Source organism: Monodelphis domestica, chromosome 2 (genome assembly GCF_027887165.1).
Source record: "Monodelphis domestica isolate mMonDom1 chromosome 2, mMonDom1.pri, whole genome shotgun sequence".
NCBI lineage: Eukaryota > Metazoa > Chordata > Mammalia > Didelphimorphia > Didelphidae > Monodelphis > Monodelphis domestica.
In genome coordinates, this window is record NC_077228.1 from 211,501,482 (window position 1) to 211,520,642 (window position 19,161).

Sequence of the window (19,161 nt, forward strand, 5' to 3'; positions counted from 1 at the left end):
ACTACCTGTCTATTGTATCAATTTTTATATTATTTGTACCTCTCAGTTTTTTATTCCATCCAATTCTGCACTACAAATTACCTTATATTATTATAAACATAATATATCAGTATATACTTATTACATATTCTCTTTTAGTAGTATGTTCATATAACATATCCCCCTTGGTAGACTTTAAGTTCCATGATAACAGGGGAAGTTTTGTAATACTTTGTATTTCTTCAAGCTTCTGTCACATACACCCACATAAGTCTTTCTTTGTGTGTTTTATGATTTTCCCCTATATTTTACCTTGCTTTTAAAAATGATTGCTTGACAGTTATTTGCAAGTAAAAGCAAAAGCAAAACATTCTCTTCTAATCCTGAATTAATCTTCCCATAGATTTGTTACAGCTGTCCTAAAAGTCCTCTGGGATAAAAAGTGCTACATAACAGTAATAATGCCCTGTGTTTTTCCTAAGTATATCAAAAACATTAAATAATTAATATGAATAGCCCTTGAGATATGTGATTTGCAAAGCACTTTGGGGTCCTATGGTAAAGGTACTACAGAATGAGAAGTGTTAATACTAAGGAATCTTCTGCTCCCCGATTCCCCACCAGGAACCACTAAAACAACCCATGGGAAGATCAGGACTGTTGGGACAGTATATGCTTGTCTCACACTCCCATCTTTCCTTCTCTCTACTGAAGTTACTGATTTAATGGCTGCTGTGGTTTGGCACTCTGGTTGTCCCCAATGGTTTACTTATGAAAATTCTGAGAATTCGTTGAGCGTGGGGAAAGCCATTAGAACGTCTGGAAACTGCGAGGAAAAGAATACTTTGAATCCCAGTTAGGAAATTATAGGTCAAGGAAAATGCTGCACTTTTCATGGAAAGTATCATTCTGAGCTGTCCTGGAATTTAAACAATTGGCCAGGTAGAGAAATATGTAGAGAAGATTCCAAAGCTTCTTCTCAGGGAGGGAAAATACAGTAAAAAGGGAAAGGTCTTCCCACCTTCTTCACTGCAAAAAATTCTGCCTGACACATATTCCTACCAGTTTCCTGAAGTTACTGGAACCACTTCTCTTGCCATGGAAACCCTGTCACAACATAAGGTCTACTGGTCCAGGCCCCCTTCTCCATTTATCGACTCTTCTTTCCCACATTCATCCTCTTCAGTCTCTCCATCTTTGCCCCCTCTTCCCGCATCTGCCCCCTTCGTTCACTCCCACTCTTGTCTCTTGGTCGCCCTTTTTCTATCCCCGCCCTTCTTAAATTAGACACCCTCCTGGCTCAGGACTTGAGCATCTCTGTCCCTCCGCCCACCTGCTCAATCCTCCTGCCTGCTCTTGCTCCCCGTCCCCTTTCCTTAACTTCCTTCCCTCCCTCCCTCCTTCCCTCTCTCCCTTCCTCCGCACGTGTCCCCGAGGACCTCCCAGGCCTTCCCCTTCCTCCCCCACCAGTCTTAGGGTGGGGGTGGGGGTGGGGGGACCAGGGACCAAGACTCCCTGCCTGGTGGCACGCGCCGCCGGCTGCCCTGCTGCATCCACTTTCCCATTGGCTGTCGGGGTCGGGGCGCTCCCTCCCCAGCTCTCCATTGGCTGGAGCCGCCGCGGTCCTCTCCGCGCAAGCAGCCGCTGACATCACGCCGAACCTGGCCGTGGCGGCGGCGGCAGCGGCGCCCCCTTCCTTCCCGCAGCCCCTTGGGCTCGGCCGAGGCCCCTCCGCGGTGCCGGGCGGAGGATGGTGCGAGGCGCCCTGAGGGCCCCCAGCCTCCAGCGCCGCAGCTCCCCGGTACAGCCCGCGACGGGCAGCCACTCCTGCAGCACCGGGCTCCGTCTGAGGGGCCGAGGCTGAGGTTGGGCGGGCAGCGCGGGCGCCGGGGGTAAAGGGGGACCGGGGCCCGGACCCGAGTGGAGGCGCCCGCGGCCATGGGGGCCCTGACCAGCAGGCAGCACGCGGGCGTGGAGGAGGTGGACATCCCGTCCAATTCCGTGTACCGCTACCCGCCCAAGTCCGGTGAGAGCATAGGGGACCCGGGGGCCGGGCAAGGGCCGGGACCGAGCTGGGTGTGACCTCTGCAGGCAGCCGGGGGGCAAGGAGGGGGCGCGGGATGGAGGCGGGAATTCTAGGAGGGTAGGAGAAAACGAGGGACTGGACTTTAGGAGTGCTGAACACCCCCACGCCAGGCTTTTCCCAAGATGGGGTGATCAAGATGCGGGGAGTGGGGGTGAGATCTTCCAGCGGGGTTCAGGATGGTGGGTCCCCCAGGGTCGAGGTGGAGGACAGGTCAGGGTTGTCTTCTACTTGTCAGTGCCATTAAACGGTGATGATTTGCAGAAACTGGAGCCGGGTTCGTGCAGTTGATTTTAGTGAATGAAGAATCAGTTGCGTCGAGGTTATCACCCTGCATTGAATGGGACGCTAAGCCAATGCCTTCCAATCCCCTATTTCCCCCCTACTTCAGGCCCCTCATCATCCCCTCCTTTCCTTCTCTCTTATGATGGGTTTAAGGTGATGCATTCCTCAGTAGAGACGGCGGCTACCTAGTGCAGTGCAAGTCAGTATCTCTACATGTAGGCTCTCTAGAGATTATTGAAGTGGCACAGGTTTGGGCTAGTTTTATTCTGAAAAATCTCCTTACCGGCTGAAGGAGAGAGCTAAGACAATTCGCAAGCCAAAGCATTTTCAAGAGACTGTTTGTTAGGAGAAGCAAGCAAAAAAAACAAAACAAAAACAACTTAGTTTCCTAAAAATATTTGTGTTATCCATGAACATCAAAACCACTCTGAGTTGGCTTTACACAGTGTGGTCACCTTAGTAATAATGAAGAGGGAGTGGCCAAAAGGCATGCAAATTGTACAAATTCAAGTACAGTATTATATTTGTTCCAAAAGGCAATTGATCAATTAACATTATTTTAAGTTAGAGACCTGAAGATCATAGAAATATCCTTGATTCTTTGAAGAATAGGTGGGGAAGAGCCATACTTTATGAGCTCAGGGTCCCCATAATCTTGCCTTAAAAGGACCAGAATTGCTACCACTTTTCTTTTGGCTGAGGACTAGCTGGGACTCTTGGTGCTAGTCATGGTCCAAGATGTTCTCTTTTTCGGTTGAATAGAGACATATTGAATTAAAGATATGGAAGAGCCAGTTTCTCAGCAATATGTCCAGTTTCTGCTTGGTGAAGGCAGGGACCAGACAATGAACCTGCATCCCTGTGGAGTGTTTTGGCAAAGCTCTAATCCCCTCTGCCTTTGTGCCAGAGAATCCTTGCAGAGATGAATATTGTTAGCAGAGAGCTGTTTTAGTCAAGGTGCAATTGTAGGTCAATGATATGCTAACAAACTTCTGGCTAATTACCTCTTTTCATAAAAAAGTATACCTCTTACATTTAAAGGCATGTATTTTTTTTCTTTAGATAGAACATCTGGATTTTGTGTGTTGAAACACCTGTGATTTTTTTTTTTCAATTCACTTCTATTGCTAGAAATGATTTGCTGAACTTTGAGTTGATGCCTCAGGGGAATCACTAAGTTGTACATGGGAGACTTAAATGATATTTATATATATATATATATATGCACATATATATATATATATGTAAGACCTTGAAAGCAGAACATACATTCTCTTATTATTTGAGAGCTAAAATAGTTTCTGAGTAAATATTCCATGAATAATATACATATTAATTTTGGGGTGGTAACATGAAAAAAGGGTACTTTAACTGTTATGAGCCTTGATTTAGGACAGTCCAGGGTTCAGGTTCAGGAATGGAATAAAGGGTGGCACTCAGAGACATGCTAACATTTAACAGCAGGAAATTACTTAGCTATAGTATGGAAAAGATACTTAGCAATTATACAGCATCAGTTTATTTGGGTGCAATGTCCCTGACTTTTTGTTGGCCATGCAAATACACTGGTTAGAAATGTGTGGCAAGCCTGAGGGAAGAGCTTATGACTTCTTTGGCTTTTGTACTTAATCCACTAGGAAGCTATGTCAGTGAGTAGAACCTTAGGCCAATTAAGCACAGGAAGACAGTTTTATTACTTTTAAGGGGAAACTAACTTAGCTTATGTGATGGAGATCTTAGATTTTTACTCCTACCACATCTCACCCCTTGGTGGCAAGATCCTAAAAGTATTCCAGGAGATTTTCCACTACTCAAATGACCTAACATCAGGATTGCAAAGCCTAGGAGAGACAGCACTTAATGAGGAAAAAAAAAACAACAACAACAAAAGATAGAAAGATAACCAGCAATGAATATAATGGCCTCTTGAAAGTGTGAAATAGTATGGAAGATAATGAAAATCAGAATCCCAATTTCACCTCCCCTTTTCAGAAAGACAGAGCCCTGGATCTGGTCCATGTGTGGTAGGTGATATTAAATCTTTATAGCTCACAGTAGGGCTTTTTTTTTTTAAGCCTTACCTTTTGCCTTGAAACCAATACTGCAGAAAAGTGTTAAGGGCGAGGCAATGGGGGTTAAGTGACTTGCCCAGGGTCACACATCCAGGCAGTGTCTGAGGTCATATTTGAACCTAGGACCTCCCATTTCTAGACCTGGCTCTCAATCCATTGAACTACCCAGCTGTCTCCACAGTAGAGCTTTTGATGTGATAATGGCAAGAGAAGCACCAAGAAGATCAAGGCCATAACACATACTTTTGGCATAGTCACCAATCCATATTATGGGTCAGGATAATTTGTAATAAGGTAACCACAAGGCCACACTATACCCTTGCAGGTAGCCTATATTACAGTGCCCGAGACAATACCAAAACTTGCTTTTATTCTGCCTCAGGCTTAAAGGAGGCTAACTACAATGATTCAGGCTCAGGATCGAAATATAGTGTTAGATTTGTGGACCATAAAATTCAATAAGAGTGATTTTACAAATAACAAAAGATATTTCCTAAGGTTAAAAAGATGGTAATTCAGATAAAATGGCTGTTTCTTCTCTTCTCACCCCCACTAAACACACCATGCATTTTTATTCTCCATAATAATGGCCACTGTGGGTCTGAAAGGTATTCTTGCAGTACAGAGGATATTCAGTTAAAACCCTTGACACCAACTACCCATTGGCTGAGCCTTACCTCAGGGTGGGGTGGGGGGGGGGGGGCAAGTAAGCCAAATGACCTCCTGCCCTCTTAAAAGAGCATTGCAATCTACCTAACCAAGTGCCATTCCAACAAACCTTATCCTCCACCCAAAATCTCCCAGCCCACTACACAGAACCTCTACCTCCCTGGTAATTTAGAGGGGAAAGATACCAAATCTTTGTTCTTTTAGAGCAGGAATCAATAAATTAGGGCCCACAGACCAAATGTGACCTAAAGGCTCTAGTTTGCTGACCTCTACTTTAGAGGACTCTGCTATACAGTTTCATCTTTTTCCCCACTATTGTCAGGAAGAAATGCACCATGATGCCCTAGCAGTGTGACCCTGGATAGGTCATTCAAGTCCCAGTGCATAGCTCTTACTGTTCTTCTGTCTTGGATCCAATATATGGTATTAATTCTAAGTCTGAAGGTAAGGGTTTTAGAAAGAAGTGCACCTTGCAACAACTTTACCCCTTGGTCTTCAAAGCCCTTCCTTGAGAAGAAGTTGTTCATTCACCACTGGGTCCTATATTATCAGCAATATGGAAGAGTCTTATTAATTTCAGATTAGAGTAAACAAAGGGGTTCAGTGGACCTGCCTATTCTGGGGACCTCTCCATTGCCCACCCTGCTTTTACTAACACTGCTTATCTATTCTGGGACCTAAGAACGCTGTGGCAACTGCCTCTCTGTGTTAGGTTGTGAGAACTATGCCATTGTGCCGAGACCTGAATGCTACTGTGGTAACTGCCACAATTCTCCGGGGCAGGGGCCTGGAAATATCTTGTGCCAGGCTTTGCATGCTGCAGTAGTCTTTATTTCCCTTCCCTAAGTGTCTTGTCCTCATACTGAGACTTTACTATTTGCTCCCAGTGCCATGATCTGAATGTTACTGCTTCTGGGCTATCTACCACATTGGTAAGATTAGGAATAGTTACTCCACCAGATGGTTCAGGCCATTACCAATAATTCTAGCCAGCCAGACCAGAGCTCCTTTTTCTGTCAGTGGTCATTCTTTCTGGCCACAGAAGGAATAAATGAAGGAAGGAAGGACCAAATAAATCTTTTTTTCATTAGCCAGGTCTTATTACAGACCATAGGAGCTATTGATGTCTTAATTAACAATGCTTCTACCAAGACTAGGAATTTCCATCTCAGGATTGTTCACCTGTGCTCAGAGAAAGAGAAAAAAAAATCAAAGAAGACGGTCAGGAACTCCTCAAGGGCAGCACAGGTGCTCCAGGCGCTAGCAGTTGCCATGTTTATAAGAGTGGGAAAAAGGTATCCAGGGCTTGCATTGGGGCTCACTGAGCCAAGGGGTCCCTTACTCATTCTTCACTTGGCTTCCCAAGGAGAAAGGGAGTTACATTTCACAATAACTAGAGCAAAGCTGTGTCTCTTTTTATTTATTATTAAAAAAAAAACAACAACAAAAAACCCTTACCTTCCATCTTGGAATCAATACTGTGTGCTGGTTCCAAGGCAGAAGATTGGTAAGGGCTAGGGATTGGGGGATAAGTGACTTGCCCAGGGTCACACAGCTAGGAAGTATCTGAATCCAGATTTGAACCCAGGATCTTCCATCTCTGGGTCTGGCTTTCAATCCAAGCAGCCACCCAGCTGCCCCGTCTCTCTTTTTAAACTGATAAAGCCACCCCCAGTCTTCAGTTAACCAGGATTAAGCACTATTCTTTTAAGTGTCTCTTCCAGTGCCTAGCACCATATAATTCCAACAGGGAGTGCACGTGGCACAATTCCTAGTGGCTTCCCAATTACTATACAAAAATTCCCCAAAGCCACTCATTCAGCACAGTTCTTAGACAATTCCCAAACTCCAGTCTTTAGGGAGAACCAAACAGCATTTGGGCCTGGATATCACTTGCCATTCCCAAATACAAAAAATGTGCAAATTCAACTAACAGCACTTAACAAAATTTATCATTTTTTAGGACATAGTTCTTAAAGATGTAGATCTCATTTCTATTTGTCTTTAGGATGCTTATAGACAGTTTGCTTTCTCATTCCCACAGGTCATTATGGGGGTGCCTCATGGAATGTGGCTGGTACAACTAGAAGCAGTACTTGAACCATGGAAGCCACAGGGTACAGGGGTTTTGAATCACCTTTAATCACCCATGGCTCCCCATTCCTCTGAGTCATTCTTTTTCCACTATTGGCAAATGGGGTGGTGTCTGACTCAGGCCAGTCTGATGGTTCAGGGTCAGATACAGAATGAAATGAGACACTCAAGGACTATCTAGCAGTTTACAAAAGGAAATTTATTCAGCCACACAGCATGAAAGAATAGTTAAAAGACATCTGGGGCAGCTAGGTAGCACAGTGGATAGAGAGAGCCAGACCTGGAATCGGGAGGACATGGATTCAAATCTGGCCTCAGATACTTCCAAGCTGTGTGACCCTGGGCAGGTCACTTAACCCTGTTTGTCTAGCCCTCGTCCTTATGTCTTAGAATTGTTACTAATATAGAAGTCAAGGGTTAAAGAAAATACAGCATCAACTTATTTGGGCACAGCATCCCTGCCTCTGTGTTGGCCATGCTGGACATACTGACCCAAACTGTGTCAGGCATTGAGAAACACTTGATTTTTCCTTTGGCATTTTGTACTTGGATCACTAGTCATCTGTGTCAAGGCCCAGGAGCTTACTTAGTTCTCTGTGTCAATGAAGCCTCAAGAATAGTTTCAGTATTTTCTAGGGGACAAGTAGTTTAGCTTATATACCAGGGACCTTATTGTATGTTACTTCTACCATACTTGTTTGGTTCTGCCTCTAACTGTCAGCTCTTTGGGGTTTATTTAATTGCAGGAGTCATTTGAGGGAAAGGCTATATAATTAGACAAGTGGGTATAATTATGTACAGAAGTAGACTATAAAGCTGAATTTCTTATGGCAAGTAGGCAAAAGTCCTGTGTACTTAGAAGAAAAAAAATGTGTGTATACATTCATATCTATTTTAGGCCTGGCAATTAAACTCACTACTTATTAGTATGACTTCACCTTTTTGCCTTCAGCATGACTTTTGACCTGTCTTTACAAAAGTTTCTTCAGTTGAACTTCTTCATCACAGTCCATTGCTTATAGTTGGATGAGGCAGATGTTTGTTGAATGAAGGAAATGAAATGAATGAATCATGTAGGACTTGGGAAAGGGTACAGACTGTGGCTGAACTCAGCCAAATTCCCTTGTTGAAGAGTCCGACCTGTAGTACTAATGATATCTTCACATTTTGGACCTGATAATAGAATGGGTGAATTTTTCTTAAGTTCAATGGCATTTCAGGATTCCCAAAGACAAAAGGTGGCATAACATTGCAGGTCTGGGGGATAGTTAGTGCAAAGGCACCAGGGAGATGGGAAATGGAATATCCTGTGTGAGATGATAACAAGACGACCAGTATGACTAGGTTGTAAAAGGATGTAATGTATAAGAATATTGCCAAAGTAGGAAGTATCCAAGTTGTGAAGAGTTTTAAATTCCAGAGAGAAGAATTTATATTTGATCATACAAGTAATAAGGAGCCACTGGAATTTACTTTGGAGACAGATGACATGATTAGATATTCACTTCAGGAAAATAACTTTGGAAGCTATGTAGAGAATAGGTTGGAGAAGGGAGAAGCCTAGTCAAGGAGGCAATTGCAGGGGCCTAGGTAACAGGTGATGAGGATCTGAACTGGCTGGTGGCTTGTATGAATGAAGAAGAGACAGATGCAGGAGAGGCAGAGAGAAACAAGATTGACAATTAATTGGACCTCTGGAGTGAGTGAGAGTGAGGTATCAAAATCAACCCGGAGGTTACAAACTTGGGTGACTGGAAGAGTGTTGTTATCTTCAACAGTAAAAGGAGAAGGGCAGTTAAGTCTCACTGGATAGAAAGCCAGACCTGTAGATGGGAGATCCTGGGTTCAAATGTGACCTGAGATACTTCATAGCGTTGGGACCTGGGCAAGGCACTCCACTCCAGTTGCCTAGCCCCTACCTCTCTTCTGCCTTGGAACCAATACTTAAGTTTTGATTCTAAGACAGAAGGTAAAAGTTTAAAAAGAAACACAATAAAAGGAGAGAGGTGGGCTTTGTGGGAGGGGATTTGGTTTTGAGGTGGCTACAGAACTTCCAGTTGGAAAAGTATAATACATAGTTGGTGAGGCAGAATTTGATCTCAAGAAAAAGACGAAGTCTGGATGCATAGATCTGGGAATTTTAATCATAAAAATGTAAAAGGAAGCTTGTAGTAGGGAGAATTTGGCTGTGAAGTCATTTAAATTAAATATATTTAAATAGATATATTAACTTACATACATTTTATATCTTTGTTGAGAATTCCATGAAAATATGCCTAAAATAATTATTGAAGAAGCAAATGGGATGGTGAGAGTTAGTTTCTTCAGCATTTCTAAGATAATTCAGAAAGCAGATTTTAGCATTATTCTATTTGACTGTGGCTCTCTTTATTTTTGACCACAAAGCCTATTGATATCATTATAGCTAGCTAACTTTGCTTTGTTTTATTGTTTGAGTACATTTTACAGGCACTCTGTTGCTAAGAGCTTATATATACTTTAACAAAGTCATAGCTTTGCTGACTTATTCAGGCATGTCCAACTTTGATAAGAGAATCTAGATGATGACATGTTATCAGGTCATGTTATGTCTACCTAAGAAGAATTGAAGAATAGACTACAAGGATAATTAAAATAAATTTTAATTTTCAATTTAGAAAAAGGTAGTGTTTTTCTCTACATATCCTTGAGACTCCTCACCTTTTGTTTTTGTTTTTTGGAAAAGATAAGGTACTAATATTATATAAGATTTAAGTGTGTAAGACTACAACCTAGTTTGCTGAAGTACAAACATGGGATAGGAACTTGTGCTTGCCTAGGGGAATGATATTAAAATAACAAGGGTGATTGTCCTAGTGTCCTAGATAATCATTCCTTGGTACATGGGAACAAATGCTCATCTGGCATCTTTGACTTCTAAATGAGATCATTGTCTTCTTCTTCTTTCCTGAGCAAAAGTCAGCCTGAATTACAGGTATGTATCTCCTGTCTTGTTAAAAGGATCAAAACTTCTTCACAGATCTCTGTTCTACCTACCACTGTCATTATTCACATCAGACAAAGCTTTGGTGGCTGGCTGACTTTCCTTGTTTTTAATCAAATGCAAGAACATGTATAAAAGAGTGTGTGTGTCTGTGTTTGTATCAGTCTCTGTCTGTCTTTCTGTTTCTGTGGGAAACCATAAACAGCACAAAGGAACAGGAGATACTTTGGTTGTAGCTAAAGTTAGACCACTGTCAGTACTTCTGTTTCCTTACCTTTTTTTCCTCCAACTGAGCCAGTTTAGTGCCAAGTAGCAAGCATGGAATTCCATCAGTTTTGAGGACCACCATCTTGCTTTTACATCCTGCTAGAACACTCTTGGAGGAGTGGGGCTGGGGAAAGAACATATAGAAATCAGACATGACTGCCTCACTCAGTGGTACTTCCTTTTGCAAGGGACAAGATGAAGAATGAATTTCTCTTACTTTTTCTTTCTTTCCTGAAGTCTCTAAAGCCAAGTTCATAGAAATGTCACCAAACTGATGAATTTTGGAAAAGCATCTGCTTGAACCTCCTGTCTCCATAGCAACTCTAACTGGGCAGGGATCCCCAAAAGCTAGAATTACATTCCTCCCTCTGGTTAGGAATTTTGAAGTCCTTTGTTAAAAAAGTGAGTATGGGTATATTTGAAATTTATAATTATACAACATAAGCAAAAAAGTAAATATCAGCACTTTAAAATAACAAGGATAATTGTCCCAATGTCCCAGATAATTATTCCATGGTTAATGGAACAAATGCAGTAGATGTACATTAACAATACATGCAACAAACCCTTTGACCCAGCAATACTGTTACTAAGTCAGTACCCCAAAAGAATTAAAAGAAAAAGGACCCATATGTACAAAAATATTTATAGTACTTTTTATGATGGCAAAGAATTGGAGGATGGTTCCGGAAAAAAACTGGGAAAACTTATATGAGCAGCTACAAAAAGAAGTGAGCAAAACTGGATGAACAATGTACACAGCAATATTGTAATGATAATTAACTATGAAAGACAGCTACTGTGATTAGTACAAATGATCCTTAACAATTCCAAAGGACACACAACTCATAAATGTTTGAGATTAGATTTGAATTCAGAAGATGAGTCTTTCTGATTCTAAGCCTGGCACTCTATCTGTGCCACCCAGTTACCCATGATTTATATACCCCATATATATGTATGATGGATATTGTATTTCTTGCTTTCTCAGTGGGTCAGGGAGGGCTGGAAGGAGGGAGATTTGGAATTTAAAATAAAAATTAAAAACCCCACACTATACAGGCATTAAACATAGCACAACAAAAAAGTATTGCATGACAGGCTTCTTCAGTGACCAAATATCTAAGTTACATGCAGGACATATCTCATTTGTATCCTAAAAGTACATGAGTAGCTATAAGATTTAAGCAAATAATTTGTTTAAAATGGGAGCTGAACAAAAACATGGTGGGTCCTAGCATTGGACCCAAGGGCTGAAATTTGTCTATCCATCTTCTACATACCTAAAGTTTTAAGCAAAAAAGGAATTGCCTTTGGGTTCAGTCATCTTATTCTTTCTGAACTGGGAGTCTCTTCAGTACCAGATGAGGTTTTTGAGTAAGTGTACAAGATGTCTCTTTTGTTGTAAGCATCACATTCAGAGCCAGTACACATTTCAGGTGGTCTCCTTTCCCTAGTCTGCTGAGCTAAGAGTGTGTTTTCTCTTAACTGCTCATTAGAAAATACTAACTTTCCTTTGCAGTAAGTATTTGTAAGGAGTTGTCTTTTATAGAGCCTCCTACACTTTCTGAGACTATTCTGTAAACAGGTCATGCAGTTTCACAACAACTTTGTATGGGCTGGTTGTCACTGATTTTATAATCTCCATATCCCTTAAATACCATATTTTCTTAATATAACTCTTTGTTGGAGGTCTTGACAGACCAACAGACTTGAGCATGAAACTGGTATTTGTTTTCTGTTAGAGCTATTTTGATCTGAAGTTGTGGCTAGTTGATAAGCTTCTTTCACCTTCTCTCTAAGCTGAGAGATGTACTTTTTTGGTATATTTGTAACATCTTCATTCTTAGAAACTCTAGAAAGTATAAATCATTAGGTAAGTGTGACTTTCACCCAAGCATCAGCATGTATGGTGAAAAGTCTGTGGAATGATTCCTGGTGGATTTGAATGCATGTAGTAGAAATGCCATGTATTGACTCCACTGAGATTTTCATTCTGATTTTAGAACTCTTTATGTGTTTGTCAATGTGTGGTTGAAATACTCAGACTGCGTGTCTTCCTGTGGTTGGTAAGGTATAGTTCTAGACTTATTGATATCTGCCAAAGGTAACATTTGCTTGGGTAGCTTGCTTTTAAAATCTTTTATGTTGGTCAGAATGGATCCTAGCAAGAAATTTGTATGCTGAGAAATGCTTCTCCCACAATATTTTAGCAACTTTGGAAGCTTTCTGGTTCTTGGTTGGGCATATTTTTACATACCTGGTGAAATGGTCATTCAAGACTAAGATAGCACTGATGTTAACTATATCCTCTAAAGATAAAAAGCCAGTGCAGACAGATTCCCAGGATTTGCCAGTGCTTTTCATTTGCTAAATATGGAGCACAACTTGGCAGTGCTTTTCTATGTACACACTGGGCACAAGTTTCATACTTCTCAGTGACATCTGTTGCCATCTTGAGCAAGTAAAATCTGTTTCTTATTTGCTACAGAATCCTTGACCCACATGTATGAAGTCATCATGCAGTGCTTTTATGGCTATAGAGGGTTATACTTTGTGTGGCAGCAACTGCTTTCCTATACCATGCATTAGATCAGTCACAGTTCAATATAACATGCCATTGCAGAGCTCCAGTTTCTACTATTGTCTCAAAATTAAGTTGCTCTCCAGTGACCAGAACTAGCGGGCTCTGGCCTCACTTCTTTGATCCTTGCCTTGTACAATTTTTGTTAGTCTTATCATCATCCATCCGTATTTACTTCCAGTCATTCATAGACAACTGGGGTGAAAAAAGTTGCTTCATGGAAACAAGGTTCACCTATGCTGCTGCCATGCTATCATGTGGAAGATCCAACCTCTTCATTACACATCCTCTTCTTTTTAGCCCTGCTTCCCAAATATTACAGAAAGATTTTATATCTGCTTTTAATGTTACTATAATTTTGTTGTCATATGACCTTTGGAACAGAACATCTACATCCCCATTAGTCTTCCCTGGCCTATGGTATATGCTGGATTCGTGGCTGGATAGTACTGCTACCTATATCTGACATGTAGCATTCAATTGATCACTGGGCTGAATATTAATGAGTAGGTTGTTGTCAAACACTTGGGGTTTTGTTCTGTACACAGTTCTTGACCTTTTCAAATACAGTCTACTCTAAAGAGCTAGCATGGTCAAACTAAATTAATTTCATTTCCTTTTTTTGATAGAATTACTAAACTAGTAGATAAGAGAATACTATGTGTGTAGCATTTTTTTTTTTTGCTAAAGCATCACATGCTATTTTTGTGGAAAAGATGGGAGAGATATGGACTAGACAATAATACAGTCAGATGGATTTAGAACTGGTTGGATGGCTGAATTCAAAGAGTAGTTGTTAATGGTTCAGTGTCAACATGGCAATGTCTTCCATTGTTCAGTACAGCTCCTTATTCCTGGAGGTTAGCCCATAGATTGACTACCTCATATCTTCTATTATCATTACTTCATGAGTATTTTAATGTTTCAGATAATTCACAGAGCAATTTCCCCTCATCTAGCTTTATACCACTATAAATTTAGTTGATCTGCAATCCTCCAAGTCTTTTACATATCAATATTTTAATAGTATCTTTAGTCTTATGATCTGCAGTTTCTAATGCTAGAAGGCCTCTATGACTTTCAATACCCACAAATGTAATCACACATTTTAACCCTTTCAGTACCCATCTCTTTAAGAGATCACTCCATGTTTAAGATGATCCACAAAGTCAGCAAACATGCAGAGGTGTGTTATAGTAGCACAAGAAAGGCTATATGCAGTGAAAGCAAATTAATATCACTACAGCAAAAATAAACTCAAGATCATGAAAAACATGATGAATAAAGAGCAAATAGCCAAATAGCATGCAGGAAATCAAAACACTTTCATGATCATAGCTATATAGATATAATGCCTCATCAAAATAGTATAATGATTAATTGTATCAGTAGAATATTTCGCATTACATTATTTTCATGTTTGCACTGAATAAGTTATAGGAGTTAAGAAATGTTCCCCAAATGAGGACAAATACCCAACAAAATTGAATTAAATTGGGGGGCAGCTGGGTAGCTCAGTGGATTGAGAGCCAGGCCTAGAGATGGGAGGTCCTAGGTTCAAATCTGGCCTCAGACACTTCCCAGCTGTGTGACCCTGGGCAAGACACTTGATCCCCATTGCCTAGCCCTTACCACTCTTCTGCCTTGGAACCAGTACACAGTATTGATTCCAAGATGGAAGGTAAGGGTTTAAAAAAATTGAATTAAATTGGAAAGAAAAGTGGGACTTTTCTGGCATAAAACTATAAAAATTATAGTATCAGAAAGTGTAGAAAATGTACACTTCAAAAAAAAGGTAAACAAAACTGAAAAATACATTTAAAAGAAGTTGGATTAGCGATCGCCTGCTCACAGTAGTAAAAATAAGACAAAATAAAATAAATTCCCAGAGTTGAGAAGTGAAAATCTCAATAGAGGTAAAACAAAAGGAATAAAACAAAAATTAAAAGAGTATTTAGCATGTCACACTAGAAAAAGGTTAATGAAATAAGCACAAAGATGTTAAAAATTAAACAGCTGAGACATAAAATGACAATAAAAGTGAATGAAACTGTTTCTTCTGACCAGTGTTAAGAATAATGCTTGGAACTCAAAATCATCACTATAGATCTCAATATCAGGAGAAAAAGAATAAGAAAGAAGAAAAATAATCTTTCAAAAATTGATTCCCAGTAGTGAAATCTCTATTTCTGAACTTAAAGGAGTGAGATGGGCCAGGTGTAGTGAAACCTGCTTATAAACCTTGCACCTGAAGGAGACTGGAGCTAGTAGAAATCTTGAGTTTAGAAGTTCTGAGCTGCAGGAGGGATAAAGTTGATTGAGTGTCCCCACTACCAGCAAACAGTGATGGCAAACCTTTTAGAGATGGAGTGCCAGACCTTGTCCCCACCCAACCCCCTAGACCATGTGCTGTGCCCCTTCCCCCATCAAGTGCCAGGCACTCCCTGCCCCCCTCTGTCCTACAATATAGGGAGACCTCATCTCAAAAAGAAAAAAGTTAAGAGAGTATAGCCACATGCAGTGAAGGGCAGGGTGCTGAACTTATAAAAGGCTTGTAGAGTACAATCGAAAATCTCCTGTAGAAATCATTTCTGTCCAGCATCAGTTCATGTTTTCTTTAAGGAAATATTTCTGTGGGAGAGTGGAGGGCTGTAGAGCTTTAGGTTGCTCATTTATTTCCAGCTCCAAGGAGGTGCTGATATTTAGGGTGTTTGGAGTGTTCCTAGAAGCCTGGCACGCCACTCTGGGTAAGAGCTTCAGGGTTGTTCACCCACCTTTGCTGTCTGCTTCTCAACTAACTCTCACCTGTGGATCCAAGAAGCTGTAGCATGTACCTTGGTCCCATCCCAGTAAAAACTGCCTGGACAAACAGGCTAGACCAGGTTACAGGTAACTGATAGGTCTTGAACCCCTCCATGAGTAAGGGGAATGTCTGTCCTTAGCATGGGGAAACTTCCCCTTGTGGAATAGTTGGATGTGAGCATTTTGTTCCAGGGACCAGGAAGGTGACTGAAGTAGGCACTGTGGAGTGCTTAGAATTTGGTCAGACAAGACACGCAAGCCATCTACTGCATCCCAGGCCAGCACCAGCTATCCTGACTTTGGTCTAGTCACAGGAAGAAAGAATGAGGCTGACAACTTTGTGCAATTCTGCCTTACTCACATCCAATTTACTTTCAAGTCTATACATCATTTGTCCTTTTTGAAAATGAAGGACAAACAATAACATCTGTGTTAGTCCTAGGAGATCTATGTATATGTCTAGATCATCTATATCAATATAAATGCATATATTAATATATTTACATACATATGCATATTACATACATACATATATAGACTTTATATGTATATTTGTACACACACACATCAGTTGTTTCAGCTATGTTTGACTCATTGTCACCCCAAGGATTTCCTTGGTACAGAGGTACTGAAAGTGGTTTGGTATTCCCTTCTCTAGCTCATTTTTACAGTTGAGGACACTGAGGCCAACAGATTAAGTGACTTGCCCAGGGTTACACAACTAGTGTCTGAGGCTGTATTTGAACTAAGGTCTTCCTGACTGACACTCTCCATTGAACTACATAGTGCATGCGTGTGTGTGTGTGTGTGTGTGTGTGTGTGTGTGTGTGTGTGTGTGTGTGTGTGTGTAAAAGACAGAGAAAGCTCACAGATTTACAAAGACAAACTTTGCAAATGGAATAAACATAGGTTACATAGGTTCAGAGTTGACCATCCCTTGGAGGTCACCCCTTTGCTTGCTTCTTTATTCATACCAATTTTTCATTTAATAAACTGGAGGAAACTCCATTTCTCTATACATCAAAACCACTAATCTGGTATTAAATATTAAAGTTCATGAGTATGCAGTTTATTAACAATGAAATCAATAATAACATAATCAACAATAATTATTTACAGTTTTAGTTCTGAGAAAGATCAGAGCCAGTCACTTCAAACCATTATTTTGTAAGACAGAAGAGACAGAGGTCAAACCCCCTTATTAATTTTGTTTACTTTCTAATCAGATCTCCTCCCACATGCATACATTGTCACATCCCATTCAGTTAATTCAAGATCACAAAATCTCTTCATAAGTTAGGTTACAACAGTTTCATAAAAACAGTTCTCTCTTCTTTTTCTTTTCCAGCTTATCTGCAGCCATGACAGGACAACAATTTCTTTAGCTTCTCTTAAGCCATAGCTCTTAATAGTCTCCAGTTTTACTCTTCATAAATTTCTTAGTGTTTCTTCATAAAATAACAGGTAATACACTTCTTCCAAGAAAGAAATTTTTTCTCATTCTTTCTCTTTTTTTGATACTTTGTTTCAAACAATCTCTATTAACTCTCTTCTCTCTTTTCCTTAAAAGCTGCCAAAACTAAATATTCTATTTGGTTATCAAAGCTCTATAAACTGTAACTATTTGCAGGAGATGATTTTTGAACAGGTGCTATATATGCAATTTTATATTTGTAATAGGCCCTACTCTTTGGGAGGGAGGAGAACTTATCCTTGCCTTGAATGGTATTATTAATGCATCTCTCTTGCATATAGAATTTCCAAATGGAATCAGAGTATACTACTCATCCTGAGCGTCTCAGCCCCAAATGATGCAGGGATGTTTTTCCAGTTTCTCTAAAAGGATCAAAACCACTTCCTAAATCTCTTCTTGCTGCCGTCATTAATCACACAAGCCCAGGATTTGGCAGCTGCCAGCTTTTCTCTACTTATAAATGAATACAGGACATGGATGAGAGAGAGAGAGAGAGAGAGAGAGAGAGAGAGAGAGAGAGAGAGAGAGAGAGAGAGAGAGAGAGAGAGAGAGAGAGAGAGAGACAGAGGCAGAGAGAGAGACAGAGACAGAGAGAGACAGAGAGAGACAGAGAGACAGAGACAGAGAGAGACAGAGAGAGTATCCTTCCATTTCTTCTTTCTCTAGCTGAACAGGGATCAGGGTAGGGCCAAAAGCAAGTATCCCATAAGTTCCATGTGCCACCATTCTGCCAGAATCCTGAAAGAGGAGAAGGAAAAGGCAAGGAGACCCAGCAGCTAGAAATGAGATACAGCTCTACCCTGCAAGTGACCTTTTCTCTCCCATTACTCTTCTGGCTTCCTCTTCCCAGAAATGTTCAAATCTAGATTCAAAGAGACATCACTGAACTAATTAAATCTGCTTTTGTTTCCCACACATAGCAAAACTGTCCAGGTCAGTAGCCTGGCAAGCTAGTGTTACACTTTTAAAAAATTAAATTTCTTGGGATCTCTTTATCTTTATGTGATAGGCTTAGCAGTAATACTTGTTTATATAAAAAAGTAAAGCTTGGATATGGTCTGTTATTTAGACAATTATAAAAATCTGACTTTATCTTTCCAATAGAATAAAATAAATGTTTATATTGGAGTAGGCATTTGATTATTTTTCTAGCTATTAGAATGTCATCACATTATAGAACTTCATAAGACTGGTCCAATTAGTCATAAAAAGTAAAGACAGTAGGGGTTGTGTAGTAGTAGTAGTAGAGTAGTGGTATTGTGGCTAAAATGGATTCTGGAATTCATAATAAATATATACTTGCTATTTTAAAAATTGGCATCAAATGGAGCAATGTCTATTTTTGACAATGGTTCTTTAAAAGAGTATCAACGTAAGAAAAAATATTAATACTAAAACCTCTGCACTTACAAAAGCTTCAGAGAATTTCCTTCATTTGTTTTTATTTGTATTATATTGCTTGGTGGATGAAACCAGACTAATAAATTTTGTTTCTTTTATATGATGTTTTATTTTCCCAATTTCTTTCATTTTTTATATTTATATCATATTTATTGTCATAGGTGGCAACTGGATGGCTCTGTGGATAGTGTTAGATATGGACTATATATATATGTATATATATATATATATATATATATATGTAAATATTCATCCATATCACCTAGATTGCCAGATTTATTGCCATATAATTGGACAAAATAGTTTTTAATGATTGCCTTAATTTCCTCTTCATTAGAGGCGAGGTCTCCCTTTTCATCCTTGATACTGTTAATTTGGTTTTCTTTCCTTTTTTATTAGATTAAACAGTATTTTGTCTATTTTATTTGTTTTTTCAAAGTACCAACTTCTTGTCTTATTTATTAATTC

At 40.1% G+C, this 19,161-nt stretch overlaps 1 protein-coding gene across 5 annotated transcripts in view; it reads left to right on the forward strand.

The window, feature by feature from the left end:
• Positions 1 to 1,607: 1,607 nt before the first annotated feature.
• RNF157 (ring finger protein 157) overlaps positions 1,608 to 19,161 on the forward strand; it is a 161,121-nt gene continuing 143,567 nt past the window's right edge. For 4 of the 5 annotated variants that reach the window (XM_016430634.2, XM_001369013.5, XM_007482598.3 and 1 more), the window contains exon 1: positions 1,609 to 2,005. Coding sequence is in view for 4 of the 5 variants with exons in the window: in XM_001369013.5 (XP_001369050.1) it covers positions 1,918 to 2,005 (88 nt within the window). In the remaining variant the exon portion in view is untranslated. Of the gene's footprint in view, positions 2,006 to 19,161 lie in introns of all 5 variants that reach the window. The other variant, XM_056817099.1, reaches the window with a different exon arrangement.